This window comes from Cavia porcellus, unplaced genomic scaffold (genome assembly GCF_034190915.1).
Source record: "Cavia porcellus strain 051 isolate PalLab524CR breed Dunkin Hartley unplaced genomic scaffold, mCavPor4.1 scaffold_32, whole genome shotgun sequence".
Classification (NCBI taxonomy): Eukaryota; Metazoa; Chordata; class Mammalia; order Rodentia; family Caviidae; genus Cavia; species Cavia porcellus.
The window spans coordinates 43,964,863-43,983,736 of record NW_026947515.1 but is presented as its reverse complement, the minus strand read 5'-3'; the positions used below and the strand labels follow the sequence as shown (position 1 = coordinate 43,983,736).

General features: G+C 41.4%; 1 protein-coding gene across 2 annotated transcripts in view; it reads left to right on the top strand.

The window, feature by feature from the left end:
* The window catches only part of Pmp22 (peripheral myelin protein 22), a 33,848-nt gene extending 15,540 nt beyond the window's left edge, over positions 1–18,308 (top strand). For both annotated transcript variants that reach the window (XM_003466209.5, XM_005002077.4), the window contains exons 4-5: positions 9,024–9,164; positions 17,003–18,308. In XM_003466209.5, coding sequence (XP_003466257.1) covers positions 9,024–9,164; positions 17,003–17,166 — 305 coding nt within the window. In that variant the 3' untranslated portion in view covers positions 17,167–18,308. The remainder of the gene's footprint in view (positions 1–9,023; positions 9,165–17,002) is intronic.
* Positions 18,309–18,874: the final 566 nt, after the last annotated feature.

Here is an 18,874-nt window from a genome sequence, read left to right as displayed (position 1 = left end):
GTCTAGTGCGTATTTTCTTCTTATAAAATCTCACAGGAGGCTTTGCCCTTCAGTTAGATTTTCATGTGGATCACTGGCAAAGTTGGCTTGAGGTCTAGAACCATTTCAAACCTGCCAGCTGGTCTGCATGGGCAAGAAGCTGAGGTGCTGGAATAGGTCCCTTGCTGGGCTCTGGGAATGCCCAGCTGGTGGGCGAAGTGTCAGGGCAAAGGCCACATTGTTTAGGATGGGGGCCTCTTGGAAATGCAGCTATTTCTGGAATGGCATTCATACTAAGAAATAAGGAAAATGAGGCTCTGTGTGATGGAAGTGGGTTGGGAGGTTTGGGGTGGGGGACCTGGTCTTGGGCAGCCATGTATTTCTTAAAACAACATAACACTATTAAATAGGCGGTATTAACTTTTGTCTTTGTGATCCACTCCTGTGATGGTCTTTTTTCAAGGCTTCTCAGGTTTATTTTCACTCTCTTACAAACATCCTTCCTTTGACTTTGAATACAACTTATTCTCTTGAGTCAGAAGTACTTTTGAATTGCCCAGCGTGGTACTGGAAGTTGAGCAGACATAGGGTTGGGCCACTTGCTCTGTACCGATAAGAAAGAAACAGATGACACTGTTCATGCTTTCTGAGCCTTAACCAACCAGATTATAGGTCCTCAACTAAGAATACAGCTGAGGGGGCTGATGTATTTCCTTCACTGCTCAGCTGCCCCTGGGCAGGAATCTGACCTTGGCCGGAGCTTTGATGATGGTGCAACTCAAGCTTCCCCTAAGCTGCTGGGGTGAGCTGGGCCTGACTGCAGCCACAGCCTGCATCAGGAAGCTGTCAGCAACCTCTGTCCCCAGCACTCAGTGGAACAGTAGATCTGCAGAGAGATTTAAGGCTTTAGATTTCAGTGCCCAGCATCAAGGTTGGAGATTGGCTTCAAACACGGCCACTGGGCATTGGGCAAATATTTACCAGATATCCATGCTGAGCCAGGCAGGGAGAGAGACCTGGAGGGTATTAGGAGGAGCTCAGCATGGGCACTGCTAAATGATAGCAGACTTGCAGTTTGTGGGGGAAAGAGTATGGGTGCACTATAGCTTGTGTAGAAATCCACAGGTTTGCCATGCAAACTGTTGGCTTTTTGTTGGGTTCAGCCTGCAGAAAACAGATTTGTAACCAACAGCTTTCTCTTTTGCAGTATATTTCTCTCAATTTTAGTAATTATTTCTTTTACAACAGATTTGTTTTGCTGTAGCAAATATAGGGAAACTATAGCCCACAAGCCAAACCTAACCCAAGTATGTTTTTATGGAATGAGTGGCCATTGGATGAATGGACCATGCTCATGTGTTTACATATTGGTTGATAATGTGTTACAAAGGGAGCGTTAAATAGTTCCTACAGAGATCCCACGACCTCCAAAACCTGAACTATTTGCCAGTGGACTCTTCACAGATAGTTTGCTGTTGGCACAAGTTTTGCTCTGTGGTTCTTTATGGCATCCCTATGCTAGAGAGGAGATATAAAGTGATCTCAAAGTCAGGCTAAAATACTTTTTGGAGTTCTGCTGGATACCCTAATCTGATTTGTATGAACACTGTGGTTCCCACTATAATGTTGCTTGGTAATATCTGGATGGAGATGCCCCAGAAACTGCTTAACAGTTAAACTTCTAAACAGTCTATAAATGCTTTGCTACCCTGTCTGTCAAGTTAAGTGGGGTTATTTACACTTGTTAGTGGGGTTATTTTTACTATCCTTCCCTCCCACTCTGCAGTGCTGGAGATTGAACTCAAGACTTCACACATGCTAGGCATATGTTATACCACTGAGCTACAGCAGTGCCTTAATGCTAGCCTTTAAAAGAACTTTTTAAACAACTCTTCTGTTTGCTTCTTACAGCTCTGTGAGCTGTATGCTAGAGCCTCCGGTTGGGAGGAGGCATACAAGACCCTAAGCAGGTGAACGGCGAAATAAGCAGTTGATCAGCAAGCAGGACCAGACAACAGAGCCGTGCCCTGGGTTGTTCTAACCAGTGCACGCACACACAGCTACTGGGTGGAGTTCAGGTGTGCATACCCTTGCCTGAGATCCCATTCTCTCTCGGGATCAAACACCTGTCCTTTGTGGAGTGTATGATATCTTCTCTTTCTGTCTGTGTATTCCAGAACGACTCTGCCTGGAAGCAGTGTGTCGTAGGAGCTTGAGGATCTCCTCGGGGCATTGTAGGCTTCCCTTTGGACAATGATAGCAAGGGGTCCTGAATCTTCTTCAGCCAGCCACTGAGGGCTGCGATGGAGGTGGCTTTTGCTGGGCTTGGTTCTCTTTCAAACTTACTGTCCATAATTAGCAGCTGCCAGATGACATGTGATGAAAGAAATCTCCTAATTCTTTGCATGCAGGAACCCAGTTTGCTTAGGAGTTTGCAGTTATTTGAGTTTTAGAAAGGTAACCTAGATTTGACACCACATTTCCTTGAACTTGTAATCTTTTGGATTGGTTTTAAATGTTCCAGTAATGTATGTAAAGTTGTTTGCTGATATGGAAAAAGCGTGGTTCCTGGCCTTGTGTCTCCTCCCTGTGCAGAGATACAGCAATTCCTCAGATGCACAAGTCCATTATAGAAAACAGTGTGGTTTACATATAATCTATGCAGTCCCCCTGTGTGCTTCAAACCATCTTATTTCTCAGAGTACCTAATACGAAGTAAATACTACTGAGTAGTTCATATATGCTATTGTTTAGAAAATAATGACTTTCAGTACAGGGGGAGTTTTCATTGTCCAAATAATTTCATTCTGGGTTTGGTTAGATCTGTGGCCATGAAACACACCAATATATAGAAGGTTCACTGTTCCATGATAGCAGTCTCCTCCTTACAAAGAAAGCACAGGATATAAATAAAATGAAAGACTGTTTTAACCAAATTCTTCTTCATTCCAACTCCCGTTCCTGGGTTTCCCATGGGTGAAACATCTTTGCTTGTCTTCTCTATGAATATTGATGTGTGTGCAAATGTGTGTATATTCATATATCAATGTTGGATGATCTTTACGTAATGGCATTATGCTGTGTGTACATGTAGGTCTTTTGGAAGCTATTAGTTCTCTAGTTTTTATGTTTGCATTTGGGGTTTTGTTGTTTTGTTTTGAGACAGGGTCTTACTAGCTAGTACAGGCTGGCCTCCAAGTAATGGCTATTCTCCTGTGTCAGCCTCCTGAGTGCTGGAATTATAGGTGTCTGCCACTACTCCTTGAGAAAGCTGTTCATCTTCTAGTGGGGTGTTTTTTTTTTTTTTATCCTGAAACATACTTTGCTAATTTATTTTCCCTGATAGGGATGACACTATAGTGAACAAACATTAATTTGTCTTTAAGGATATGTTCAAGTATTTAATCTAGAACATAGTGATTCAATTGTTATTGTGTTGTAAGCATTGAAAAGTCTAAATATATTCTGCCAAATTGGTGGTTACAAAAGGATTATAGTATTATTATTCCTATGAATAAATATGCAAGTATTTTCTTGTACTCTACTGTCATTGTCAATTTTTTTTTATTTTTGTCGACTTGATGGATTAAAATCAATAACACATTCTTCATGGATTTTAATACTTGCATTTCTCCAATAGGTAGTGATGTAGGACTCTTTTTCAATACATTTTCTGGCTATTCACATCTTTCTTTTGTAAGCCACACATTCATATGGCTTTTTGATTGTACATTTAGCTCTTTGATCTCTCTAGAATTTTGTGAATGATGTGAGCTAGAGAGCTAATTTTATTTTTTATCCAACAGATTGCCCATGTCCCTTATCTCTTTTGTTTCCTTATTGAATTGATCTTTAATTTTGCATATTTTTATACACTAAATTTGTATGTGTGTGTCTGTTGTGGTTTAGATGGAAGATGTCCTCCAAAGGCCTCACGTGCTCGATCTTGTTTTGACTGATTAGACTCTGTTCCATTCTATATGATAGTATCAAGTTTGAAGACATAGGCAACTACTTTGAAGACAATAAGATTCACTAAGATACCCATTCTGGTTTGACTATTGTCTTCTTTGGAAGTCCTGTAATGTTTACAACGCCTAAGTTTTATTGGTCTTGTTCTCTACTGTTTTGTCCAACTTTATAATATCTAATGAGATAGACAATTCTTTTTAAGGAAACAAGGGACAACGTTGATAACCATTGTTGATAACCTTGTACTCTGTTCTACACCATGTGCTACGTCTATCCTTGGTATTGACTGACAGCTTTGTTTTGCCATATTTGACTGTATTCTTCCCCCCCCCAAAGAAAGTAATAAGCACTAAGGAGTAATAAAATCCAAGATGTGTAAATTTTGTTGTAAAAAAGAGAGGGAAAAAAAAAAAAAGAAAAGGAGCTCTAACGGATATAACAGCAAGTGTGTTTGGGGGTGTTAAATAGCTGACTTTATCAATGTTTTTGGAACATTGAACACAGCTGTTTGCAGTCTCCCTGTTTGAATGTCCACCTTGTGTTCTTTGATACTGTGATTTGAGGAACTATTTTCAAGAAAATAGTGTGTAATCTACTAGCAGGTAATTTCTTACTGTTATGGTTTTTTGTTTTGTTTTGTTTTGTTTTGTTTTGTAGTTCTGTATTGCGTGTACCCTTACGCCGCTTTGGTTTGTTTTGTGTTTTTCTCTTTTTCCTCTTAAATAAAAAAAAAAAAAAAACAAAGGCCTCACGTGCTCATAGGCAAGGCTTTGAGAAGGTGATTGAACCATTGTGATAGCTGACTTGCTATTAGGAGACCGGGTCTGGTCAGGAGACATGGTTTAAGGGTGTGACCTGAAAGTGTGTGACTCCCTGCCCCTGCTTCCTGGCCACCATGGCTTCCATGGTGTGAGTAGCTCTCCACTGCCCATGCCCTTCCGCCATGTTGTTTTCTGTGGTTAGGCCATTGGGCCATGTGCTGTGAGCATGAACTAAAATGCATTTCTCCCCCTTTAAATTGTGGGTGTTGTGAGCCGGGTGTGGTGGCTCATGCCTGTAATCCCAGCACTCGGGAGGCTGAGGCAGGAGGATCGTTGCAAGTTCGAGACCAGCCTGGGCTACAAAGTGAGCTCAAGGCTAGCCTAAACCGCATAGCGAGACCCTGTTTCAAAAAGACAAAAAAAGAAAATTGTGGGTGTTGTGTATTTAGTCCCATTGATGAGTAAAATAACTATGACACCCTCAAAATCTCAGTTCTGTCCCACTGTTACTTATATAACTAAGATATCATTGTTTTCACTACTAAAATATTATGTAGTTATATATATGTTTTTTTTTTTTTGAGTGGGAACTGAACTCAGGACCTTGTGCTTACAGGCAGATGCTTGTGCTGCTGAGTTATATCCTCTGCCCCCCAAAACATTATATAACTATAACATAAACTTTATATATTTACAAAAATATTTCAGCTAATTTAGTGATTATGTATTATAAAGATATAATTTTATTAACTAGTTATGAATTTCATCTAACATATAATAGAAACCACAGATATCTGGTAGACGATATGATGTCTTGTTGGTTTTGTTTGATTTTCTGGCTATTTATTTGTTGTTATTTGGTTTTTAGCTTTATTGTTATTTGGTTTTGTTACTATTGTGTTCAGTGCAATATTTTTCTTGGCTACTATCACTCACTTACAGGAATTTTTGAATCACTTTGTCAAGTTCCTAGGTGAGATACTGATTAGAGTAGCATTCAATTTGTGGATTATTTTGGATAATATTGTCATTTTTACAACTTTGAGTGCTTCTATCGAGGAACATAGTGAGTTTCTGCTTCTGAACTTCTTTTATATTCTTTAATGTTTATCTACCTTATTTTATTTTTTATATTTTTGGGGTACTAGGTATCGAACTCATGACCTCACGCTTGTCAGGCAGGTCTTGTGCCACTGAGCTATATCTCTGGCTCTGTCTACCTTATTGATGCCCCCCAGAACTAGATGTTTTTATTCTGTATATTGTCCTGCTTTTCTATTAACTTCTGCTTTCATCTGTATTGTAAACTCATGTTTTTTTTATTTCATTCTTGCTTTTCTAGTTTCTAGCTTTGAAAGTTTTAATTCATTCTTTTTCCATGCTTTTTTAGTATATAAATTTTCTCAATAACTCTTTTAGTCGTAGCCCATAGGTTTGGCCTGTATCATTGTGCCTATATTTTTTTCTGCTTTCTTTGAGATTTGAGATCTTTTTTTCGCTAATTCATAGTTTTCAATCCTGTCCATTGTGTGTTTGAAAATAATTTCCAGTCTCTGTTGTTTTCTGTAGAATTTACTAATTCTGTTCTGTAAATATTCTAGATTCTTCCTTACTTTTTAGTCTTCTGATTTATAGGTTCTGAAGGAAGAAACTAAAGTCTTCTACTGTGATAGAGTTATTATAAATTTCTTCATATATTTGCTTTATAGTTTCTCTGGGGCTTGCTATAGACATAGAAGTTTATGACTGTTATTTCTTCAGTCTTAGATCAAGTACACTGAATCTTTCCTCTAAAATATTTGCCTTTGGCTAGTTTTATGTTTTCAATTTATATTCTGTTTTTTCAGATGTGATTGGTACTGTGTTTTCTTTCTTTTTACTAGTATTTGGCTGGGGCTTCATGCAGATTATTTTCAACCGATATTTGTTCAGATGTAGCTCTTATATCAGAATATACCTAGAATGGCTCAGTTACAGGTGTTATTTCACATCTTATAATGAAACCATTTCCCATATATTATATTGGCGATACGGTGAGAGTTTCAATCTTAATTTACATTTTATTTATTATGTGTGGTTGAAAAACATCCCTTTCATCTTGTACCTCCAGAGCCAACTGGAAGACTTGTCTCAAGTACTAGGTATTGATCAAATGCTCATTGAGTAAAAGCTTCCATCATCCCCTACTTCCGGAAGAATTTAGGGCAAGAACACTGTTGTAATGGTGTTGGATCTAGAGTTCAAATTACTGGTCAAAGAGATTTCAAGAAGGATTTGAGTGCATTATTATCTCTATGGTACTCTGCGTATTTGTGTAAATTTAACATGTAAATATTTTACATTTTCTTTCTATATGAGATTCAGTAATAGTTTATGCTGCTAATGATAGTGCAGATAGAGATGAAGGTAAAGATCTTAGAACTGGAGAAAAAATTCAAGGTCTCATCTCCGTTAGCCTCACTCTTTATTAGAATGCACAGAGCAGGAATTTCTCAGCCAAAGTGAGTCACTGTTTTTGCACAAATTTGGGTCTCATATTTCTTGGTTTCCAGCTGCATTTACCAGAGTGTTGGGTAATTTTTAAAATAATGTTATGGCAACATTAGCTTTAGTGCAAAGTGTTCTTGTAGCAAAGCCATGCTGATGAGCAAAGATAAGCAGTTAATGAAAATTGTATAAAATGAAGTCAGGATGGCTTACAACCCATCAGATATAATTTTGGAAAAAGAGATGAGATATATGTTTGTTATAATGAAAAGAGTACTGGACCGAAATCAAGGGCCTCTTCAACTTGGCTATGTTTATAAACATGTCTGGAAATTTTTTTCAGTGTCAAAGGTTGGATTAGTTGATCTGTTAAATTTCTTTTGACTCTAAAATAATTCTACTCCGAGTTAAAAAGTCTTACTTAAAATTCCAGTAATAGTTAACCTAATCTGCACAGTTTAAAGTCTTCCTTCAGCTATTCACAACCCATAACGGGTTTATCTTTTTCAGTTATTAATTACTTAGGTATCTTGTATCCAAAATACTTGACACTAAAGTATTTTAGATTTAGGATTTCTTTTAAGATGTTGGAAATCTGCTCATGCAGAGGTATTTCTTGTAGATGTGGCCTAAGCATAGACGTAAAATTCACTTGTTTCATATACAACTTACACACAGAGCCTGGAGATACTTTTTATAGAATACGCTTGGTAATTTTTTGCATAGAACATTTCATGTGTGACTTTGTGTTGAGTCAAAAAATCTTGGACTTTTAAGTCATTTTTGCATTTCGGATTTTGAGTTAGGGATGCTCAGTTGTATAAATCCTTCACATTCCATTTAGACTATTGTGTAATAGTGCTGATAGGCACATTGTTAAGCATTGGCCATCAGCCAGGTAATGATCTGAGCATAAAATCCTCTCTGCTGCAGTTGGCCTTCCCCACTGAAGGCAGGGGCTGGCTCGGTACACACCTAAGGCAAGGCTAAATGCAACCAAAGAGGACACAGTGGGCTTCCCCCAATTAGACTGACCTCAGGGCATTTCCTTATCTCCCTTCCCTCCCGAAAGGACATTGGTTTGCTTTAGACAGTGAACTGGAGAAAGCACAGAAGGCATCCTTTTCCTTGCCTGAATTTGATTTGGAAGCTTAGAACTTTGATGAAAATTTGGAGATTCAACAAAGATGAGGTTGCATCGCATTGAGGTTGTGTCCCAATAAACCTAAGTTGACAAAATTGTAAATCAAAAATGTGTTTGATTTTTAGATCCAACCTACTGAGCATCCCACTTAGCAACACAGTGCTGGAGTGTTGGTCATTTCCACCCGTGACTGTGACTGAGACCCACGGCTCTTGTCACTACCCAGCCTTGTGGGACGGACCCACCCTGCATAGCATGAGCTCAAAAAATGAATTTGATGTACTATTTTTATTGACTGTATGTCTCTTTTACACCACTAGAAAGTCGAAAACCTCTTTGTCAAGGCATGGTAAGACAGAGGTCATCTGTTTACTCAAGAAATATATTTAGCAACAACCTTGGAAGGAAGCCAATGCATTCTAAATTGAGGTTAACTCCTTCTGGCAGGGCTATGATTTCTTTAGAGCTCTTTGTCCAAATGGCCACAGTTAATCAGGAAAGAAATTGTAAAATGAGATGTCACTTTGAGGCATGAAGCAGGTTGCCTGAGTTCTACTGAGAAAAACACTGGTTCTTGCCAGGGGCACAGTGTCTCTCAGCAGTCTGAGCTCCCTGGGCTCCACGCACATCTCGGCAGGTCTCTAAGTGGCCCTTCTAACCACGTGTCTTTTCCCCCCCAGAATGGCTGCAGTCTGTCCAGGCCACCATGATCCTGTCCGTCATTTTCAGCGTCCTCTCTCTGTTCCTGTTCTTCTGCCAGCTTTTCACCCTCACCAAGGGAGGCCGCTTTTACATCACTGGAATCTTCCAAATCCTCGCTGGTAAGTTGTGGGCAGTAAAGTCCACGTGGAAGTTGAGCCTGTCCGGCCAAGGATGTGGCCCCAGAATGACAGATGTTTGTGAGTCTGATTTATACTTTTCATAAAGTACAGGTGTGTATGTATGTGAGTACGTGTGTGTACATGTGTGAGTGTGTACATATGCATGCATGTATACGTGTGTCCTTGAATTTGGGAGTTCTCTACTTCTCCATGGAATGAGGTGTATATGGAAGAGGACTTAGAGGCTGTGATAGGAATACCATCAGCTTGGCCAGACCTAACACCCGGAATGAAGTTACACATCATCAGACATGAACTCTGAGGATATCAGTCTAGCCAAGGCCAGTCTTGAGGGTTTTATTCTGTGGTTACACTATGTCCTAAGAAATCACTGACACTTAGACGACAAGTGTGAGATACTGAGGGCTGTTGTTCTTAGATACAAGGTTGTTCTCAGGTGTGTCTTCAACTTGTAAGTAGTGGTAAAATCACACTGACAAAATTTCACCCTCCTTTCTCCAGCTCCTAGATTCCACTGGACTTGTGCTTAGGATTGCATAATTATCTTCATTTGATACCCCTGTGTGACATGCCACCTTAGCTACATATTGGACAGTGACAACACATGAAAACCCAGGAGAGGTCTCTTTCATCTCTTTCCTTGCTCTGGGTTCAAGAACTTGCTCTTTGTCACAGTGTGCAGAATCCTAGAAACTTCTATTACAGAGAGTGATATCATGCACCGTTATCTCTAGACGCTGGCCAGCGTCTTGCTTCATGGATTCCTATCTTTCTATCTGCTGGCTTTCTGTCAACTGGCAGAACTTTCAGGGCATTGGAGAAAATTAGAGGCAGATAGAACTGTGGATCCCATAGCTCAGGTTCATAGGCCATAAACTCTGTACGTACCAGATTATGCCTGGGTACTGTGAGATATTCTCAGTTTTGGCCCTCTGCATAACCAAGGATAGAGAATCTCAGGTTTTAATTGGTGGTTGGAGCACCCTTAAGTGCATGCAGTGAGCAGTCATTGGAGGGTTGGAGAGACTCATATGTCTTTGAGGACTGGATGGTGCATGGTTGTACAGAGACACAGCTTGAGGTGAATGTTCATGACCTTTTCTGTGTACCAGAGAGTTCTCCTTTCCTGGAACAAGGAAGTAAACCGAAGAGCCCTTTTTCACCAAGCACATAAGTACAACATTTCAACAGTCTAGATTTTAGGACTTTTAGGCCAAGTAAGGCTTTACTGCTTGCACTGGTTTTATTATTTTAGACAAAGCGCCTAGATTATTTCCAGCTTGTTAAATGACTATGCATTAAAATACCACTTATAGATAAGATAAAAGCAAAAAGTGACATTCATTTCATTTCCAGACATAATATAGAAGCTGCTTGATTTTTTTTTGTTTGTTTTTTGCAGTGCTGGGGATTGAACCCAGGGCCTTTACAACAAGCTACAACACCACTTTTTAAAAATTTTTTGAGATAGTCTCCATAAGTTGCCAAATTGTCCATATTGGACTCAAACTTGTGGTTCTCCTGCACAGCCTTTCAGAGTGCTGGGATTACAGGTGGACACCAACATGCCGGAATCTAGGGTTTCTTTTTTTACTCACTAGTGACAGTTTGATATCAAATCAGATGATGACCATATACATTGCACCAGTGGATGTATCCTAAGGAAAAATTGAAGTAAGCTTAGGAACTAAAAGTTTTATAAAATATTTTAATATGTACAAGCTTACTATTTTATTGATGAATAACATGAAAAGAGGGTAAATGAAGGTCAGCCAGCTCATGGCAGGATCTTTGAATGCTGATATTCCTTCCTATTTAAAGATGGATCATTTTGCACCCCACAATCATAAGCTACTTGTCTTTATATTACAAAATACAGAATCCTTCAACAATTTTAAAGAACAAAAAAATCCAAGGCATGACTCTGATTCCCCCCGCCCAAATTCTCATATATCTGTGTGAGCATGAGCTGACACCATCAGAACAAGTCAAGATAAACATATTTTACTAAGAGCACCTAACTCAGTGTGGAAAGGGCTTTTTATAATAGGTAGGATCTTCTTAACTCTTTCCTCTGAGAAAGCTCTGCTTTAGATAATATCCACAATGTCTTGCTGGCAACTGTCACTGTAGATCAAAGCTCAGAAGTTCAGAGATAGAAACCATTAGGCCACACGTGTAACCATGCTGTGTCCTAAAGGACTGTATTTCAGGGCAGCCCGGAGGTCTTGGAGCTGGAGATGTTCTATTTCCCCAGTGTGTTTACTAATCTGTACTTGCTTCATCACTGTTCTGCCATAAATCTCTCTGAATTTAAAACACGTTATTTACTTTTCCTTTATTCCTTTGAATCTAGCTGCTTATCTCTCATGAGACCTCATTTTCCGTTAACAGTTGGTCAGTCAAATGGCCCATCTTTAAATCTGGAGTTATCTGGAGTAAGAAATATTGAACTAAAATAGCAGTTTCCATGTCGTAAGGATTTCCTATGCCTATGCTACGGCTACGGCCAACGATCTGAAGGTTGTTCTCTGAGGAAGCAGGGATCTCCCAAATGTTCATTTGAAATTATGGTAGAGTCTTCCCACAGTAGCTCAGAACTGAGAGTCAAGTACCCTACTTGGAGATTTTTGGACTTCTCAAGCCTGTAGCGATTCTGAATCAACCTTGTCTCATTTCTTCCCAATTTATAACCTATTAAGAAGGCCGTGAGTTCGATCCCTGGTACCGATAAAAACGAAAAAGACCAAAAAAAAAAAAAAAAAGGTAGTATCAAAAATAGGACACAGGAGAGAGAAGAAGGGAGGGAGAAAGAAAAAATAGAGAAGAGAAAAAAAGAAGGAGGGATAATGAGCAGAAGAGGAAGGGAAAAGTAGCTTATGATGGTGGGGTGCAAAATTTGAGTGTCTCAAATTCCACGTGCAAAATTCCACGGCAGCTATGTTCCTTGCGTGGCAAATCCTCCTCAAAGCAATGAAGCATCTTAAGTGGAAACTTCCAGAATCCATGTTGGGTTTCTGAAGATGTTGTTACAGAGTAGGCTGCCTGTACAGCTTCCCTCTGTAAGACCAGCTGTGGTCTATATGGATCAGTCACACACACCAGGTTGCACCTCTTTACTAGAGGTGAACGGGGACTCCTAGGCTAGCGTGGGATTATCTCTGCCTTCTGTAGCATTACAGATCTTTGTGTGATTACAACTGTCCTCTTTGCGTCATTAATTGTTTCTCCAGGACATACTAAGCTACAGGTCTCACATTTACTATCTTGCTGCTTACATATATCGTAGGCTGCCTGCTTCCAGAGGCTTATTAAAGGCATCTCCTTCTAGTTCAGAGTTTGTCAGCCTTAGTTGTACATCAGAATCAGCTGGGGTGCTATTTTAAAAATATGCCAGCATTCAGGCCTTGTTCGTGGAGAGTTTCATTTCAATGCTTTGAGACAGGGCTGGTTCCTGGGTGACTCTGATGTGCATCCAGGCTTGGGAACTATTCATGGAGTCATTGGATTGTTCCCAGTCTCTCTGTAAGGACGTCTAGCTCATTTCCGCACAGACAGCTAGTTCCATTCATAGCCGTGGATTCCTCTAAATCGCTTCATCAGAGGAGCAGCATCTTGATCTTTTTCCTGGCTATTGGAGTCACTCATTTTTCAGAACTGTAGCCATCTGTTCTGCGAGAGTAATTATTCTTGTCTTTACTCTGTTTGGTTGCATACTACAGAAAGATTGCATACTATATGGGAAAACTTACAGAAATTCATAGCCCTAGAAAGAAGGATTTGCACGTTCTGATTTATTTGCCTACTTATACCCAGAAAATAGCTCTATACAGGCACATAATAAGATTATTTGGATAACTATTTGTTGGATGATTAAATAATTGTGTTGCCATGGTGAAATCCAGCTCAGGTCAGATGTACAGTCACTGTGATTAAGAACAACAATAAGATACTAGAAAGAGAATCCTGAGTGAATATAATCTTTTCCATTTGTTTTGTTGCCTTGATTTTAATAAATTGCTATAGATGTAGGACATTTAGAACAAAAGAGTTTGGGTAGAGATTCATGAAAGCATTATGAGTCTTTCTGTCCTAGCTGTTTGAGTCAGAGACCATGTTTAGAAATCCTGCTCTGGAGGGAATTCCCCTGGCTGTGCCCAGATAAGAGTCCAGTAGTGCAAAAGGTGACCCTCTAGGCAGAGGTGGTCAGCTGGATACTGGATATGGATGTAGGGCCAGAGCACAGAGAAACCTCCATGTAGGTAACAGGTAGCCCCGCCAGCTTGTGCTATCAAAGAGACAGGTGTTTGAGCAGCCACAAGGCCCACCTGGTGCCCTGTCCTGGAGAATGAGGCTGGGGTGAGGCAGAAACACTCATCAAACCACCTCAGGACTGTGTGTGTCTCTCATCCACCATTCTGGTGGTCTTTCCAGGTCCTTCCTTTCTAGAAAACCTCATTCTGGCTACCACCCGTGTTTCAAATAGAAGTGCAAGGTCCTCAAGGGACACTGGAGTCTGTAACTGGCTTGTCCATGGCTCTCCTTTCCACACTGTTGACTGTTCCTTCCTTGAAACTGAATTCTCTGGCCATCGTGTGTTCTCTGCTGCCTATGCTCACTGGGTGGGAGTCCACTCGGGTCTTTTCTCTCCCTTGCTCCGGGTCCAGTCCACCAAGCATGCCCATTGTGTATCATGCTCTAAAGATGCCTTTCCTATTTCTTTTCTCTTTACTCTCTGACATCAGTGCAGCTGTACAAAAGCTTCCTCACGCTGCTTCTGGACTGCTGCTTGTACCTGACACTAAATCCATTTCTTGCCTGTCTGTGGCTGTAATCTTTCTGAGGCATGCATGTGATCATCTTTCTCCCGTGCTGAAGCGCCCCCTGGTGCTTCCTGCCACAGCCTCCTGCATGTGCCTTCAAGCTGCTCTCCTTCATGGATCTCAGGGAGCTCTAAGGTAGCCTCTCTAACATGTGAGGTAGTTGTCACCATGTGTTCTCAGGGATTAGTTTCACTCCTGTTCTTCCTTTTATGTGGCATGCATTTCTGCCTCTCTTCACCTGGCCAGTGCTTATTCATGCAGCTCAAATACCATCTCCCCCAGGCTTGTGTCCCTGCTCCCACGCATGTGGACTCAGGGCTCATCTGAGTTCTTAAGGCATCTGGGGCATGTCTTGCCCTCTAAATTATATTACACCTTATTAGAACTGGCTATGGGTATGTCTCCTGCACAGGCAACCCTTGAAAATGAGAGCATCGTTTTATTTATTGTGGTGCTCTCAGCATCTAGAATGTAGCCTCCATACAGCATTCTGTGTTTAGTAAACCCAGAGGCATGGAAATGTTGTGTAAATATGGAGAGTTCCCTGGGTTGCGCCCTTTGGTATTGGTCCATGGTGGCCCCTTCCAGACATTCTTGGCTCCAGTCACTTACCTGAGGTTGCTGTGGCTTGAAGGGTTTTAGGGACAAAGCTGAGTCATTTGTTACAGCCAGGTATCCTGAGACAAGTAGAAATCTGAATCCCCAGCAGCTTAATGTCTGCATGGAGTCACTGTCCTGTCCTTCCACTTAGAGCTGACCTGCGTTCCTGTAATTGGGACACTCCCAAGAAGTCTTAGTCACTGCCAAAGCATGGGTTGCTAATCTGTGAGGACCGCAGAGCACCTGACTCTGTTCAGGACCTCACTGACTCATAGGGACCTTGATGACACATCTCCATCTGCAGGTTGCTGAGAAAGCTAATCACATCCACTTTTTAAGAAGAATGTTTGACTTTTGAGGATTGCTATTGTGTTATGTTAATGCTTTGGGATGCAGACAAAGGGCACTCAGTCCAAGAGTCATTTCTTTCTGTATCTCAGAGCCTAATGATAGTAATGTATTTGGTAAAACAGCAGCCTCCTAACAACAACAAAGTTATGTATCATCACTTGGGTTTGTAAATATCTAAGCTTATTGCTTTTAAAGTGAAGCTTAACTTCATTCATTTCTGAGGTTCTGTTAGGGTGTACTAGTCACCTAGTTAGTTACTGTACATGTGAATTCTGCCTTTTCTGGTCCCTCTTGGTCAAGGATGGAACCTGCTCTTTCTTTTTGCCAATGAAATCTGAATGTAGCTCATTCACACGATCACCAAGGCAAATTTTCATACCACCAGCGGGTTAGACGCCCTGTAAAGAAGCTCACACAAGCATTGTACTGTCCTCTTTGTCTTCAGTTAATACGTTGTTGTCTTTTAGGGACATCTTTGTCTCCTTAGAGCACTACCATTATTAGATAAGTCACATGCAGCACAAGATAATTTCAACGTTGCTTAAAAGACAAGAATAAGCCCTTTGGAGAGGTCCCAGGGATCAGTGGGATAAGACACTGAGGACCCTGGACCTTAAAGCAAATTAGATACATTCCCACAGATGAAAACTGTTCCTGTTCTTGAGTAACAATCCTCAGCTGTGGTTTCCCTTTGACATAGACACCTTCTCTGTCTCCTGAACTTTCTGTACGTAGAAACAGGTCCTGGATTCCATCCCACTGTAGTTCTAGTTTTATTGTGTGGCTTTCTTGATGGGGTCCAATGGAGTGGGTGATTTTCTTGCCTGAGTTACAAAAGGACAGTCTCACCAGGGTGGTTACCGTGACATAGTCCCACTTCTGCACTTTGTTCGAACAAAGTTGCAGTGTCTACCAAGATAGCAGCTCAAATAGCAGTGAGGTTAGATGTAGGTGGTTCAGGGCATGGGGAGCTTTGGAACCACATGAATCCCACACGGCATGCTGGGTTTATAATAGAGTCACTCAGCGTTTCTCAAAGACCCTGTTTTCAGGAGGAAACAGACCGGGCTTTGTGCAGCTCCAGGCAGGGCTGCTGACATCATAACCCCTCTCTGTGGAGGGACACTGATTGTCACATGGGTATAGTCTGTTGGTATTGAATTAAATGCCTCATAGGGCCCAAGGTAGAGGTCTTTCCACCCAAGAGCTGCCTTTCCAGGCCAGGGAGGACAGCATGACGTATGTAGGTGTTAGATGTCCTTTTTACCTGTCTTTGGGCTTCAGATCCAGTCCTGGAGAACCAATCAGGATAGAGCTGGCCCTTGATGGTCTCCTCTACAGCTTTGTTCCCACCTGGAATGTCTTCCTCCTCCTCATTTCCTTGTTACCTCTTCGTGCTGTCCCTTGTCTGCCTAGCAATGCCTATGGCTATTGCCTGCTTTTGTGGTGGATCTCTTACTGCAGGACCCAAGACCTTTGCTGTACTGTGAGTCCAGCAATGCACACTTTTTTTCTACTGCTTTCTGGTCATGCATCTGCCTTTCTGTAGAGAAAGCACCCCACCCACAGCTTGCACATAGCCCCCTGTTACAACACTGCTGGCCTCGGAGGGTTGGTCCCTAGGGGGCCCCATCCTCTGGGGCCTGCCTATAACCCACTGTCTTCTTGTCTTCTCAGGGCTGCAACCCAGGAGCTTTTACACCCAACCCTGTTGAGAAAGAGATAGACAGGCTTATCTTGCATCTTAAATATTAATTGGTCACTTTGTGTGGCCTGGGAATTATTGATAGTAAAAAAAAATGGAGCAGAAAATGCATTGAGGACCCTCAGAGATCACAGGTTGATGGATATAGAGGCGGAGAGCTATTCATTTGCCTTGTTGCCATGTCAACCACTTGCCTCCTCCCAGCTTTGGTCCAGTGAGAAGATTGCTTCCAGACTTAAACCTATACTTCCTGCACAGTACGCAAGGTGTCCGGAGTGGCAGACAAGGAGGACCTCACCATGAACTCTGTCTCACCAACTCATCCCTCTCGTTCCCAGGTCTATGCGTGATGAGCGCGGCGGCCATCTACACGGTGCGGCACCCCGAGTGGCATTCCAACTCTGAGTACTCCTACGGCTTCGCCTACATCCTGGCCTGGGTGGCCTTCCCCCTGGCCCTGCTCAGTGGTGTCATCTATGTGATCTTGCGGAAACGTGAATGAGGCGCCTTGACCGTCTGTCTGAGGCTCTTGAGTGTACGCGGGGAAGGGAGGAAGGAACCAAGAAAATAGGAAGAGAGAAACCAAACCAACAAAAAGAGCTAGCCAAACACCCAAACTCCAGCCAAACCAAACAGAAAGCAGTTGAGGGGGGGGATTGCTGTTGATCGAAGATGTATATAATATCTATGGTTTATAAAACCTATTTATAACACTTTTTACATATATGTACATAGTATTGTTTGCTTTTTATGTTGACCATCAGCCTCGTGTTGAACCTTAAAGAAGTAGCTAAGGGACTTTACATCCTAACAGTATAATCAAGCTTAGTGTTTTTGTTTTGTTTCTTAATCTTTGGGTTTTCCCCAAAATAAAATAACTTGATAGAGCCCCGTCCACTTCATTTGAAACAGGATACCTCCCTCTCATTCCTAGAAAACCAAAGTGTGGGGGCAAAACCCCAACTGGCTAAGAGCCCTTAAGTTGTGGGTGAGCTAATGTATCCACCTGAAATTTCTACTGCCTAAACCTCTGTGTGAAGCCGTAGGCAAACACAGGTAAAACGCCCAGACTGGAGCCCTCAGCAAAAACATGGTTGAGGCATTGGAAAACCTGCTCTCACAGGTAGAGTATCTCGGTCACGTGTCTAAATGAAAAATCGATGACAGCAAATCTGTGAAATGGTGCTATGGATTTACCATTCCTTATATTATCACTAATCACCTAAACGACTCACTGGAAATTCAATTAACAAGTTTCTGACATAAGGTAGAATGGAGTCCTAGATAATTTTGTGTAATATAAACGGTTTATAACTGCTTTTGTACCTAGCTAAGGCTGCTGTTGTTACAATAATAAATAAATCTTAAAGTCTTCATCACTCCCACATTTTTCTTATGGTCAGAGCATCAGGACAAGTGTCTAGACCCTTGGGACCGTGAGTGCCCAGGGCTTAGGTGGGTCTAGAATGTTCTGTGCCTCCAAGGACTGTCTGGCAATGACTTGTATCGGCCACCAACTGTAGATGTATATATGGTGCCCTTTCGATGCTAAGACTCCAGACCTTCATTTTTTGCTTAGCTTTTTCTGATTTTATACCAACTGTGTGAACTAAGATGCATTAAAATAAACATCAGAGTAACTCACTGAGCTCTCTTTGATTTTTGTGGGACGCGGGTGTGGGGACAATGCACATGTTAGGGTCAATTGAAGAGCTACAATAGGAAGCGAGATTGAGTTGGTGTTAGGGATTGAAGTATGGTGTTAAGGGCCCAGTTGCACTTATTTACAAGTTAAAGGGAGCATATGATGCCTTCAGTTGTCTCTGTACATGTCTGTTAGCTAGAGACAGCTAGGAATGGTAGCTGAAATGGAGGCTGTCAGTTGACTGGAAGGAACTTGAGTGTTCATTTAGCTCAACCTCTGTCTTGTGGTATACTCTCTGATGACCGTAGTGAGGAATGTCTAAGCATGACATGAGCTGCTTTCATATAGAGAATTGTCACAAACAGCAGAGACATATAACCTTGCAGTATAATGTGAAAGGTCTAAGCTTTTCACCTCTCCCTGCAAACACAGAAAGAGAGAAAAGACCAATTGTATGTTTTCCAGCTCTAGGTTTCCAGACTGTGTCTGAGTCGTAATTTTTACTCATCAACTTTGTATTGTGCATCTGTGATAAGTGAGGGTAATGATGCACTTAAAATTCTTT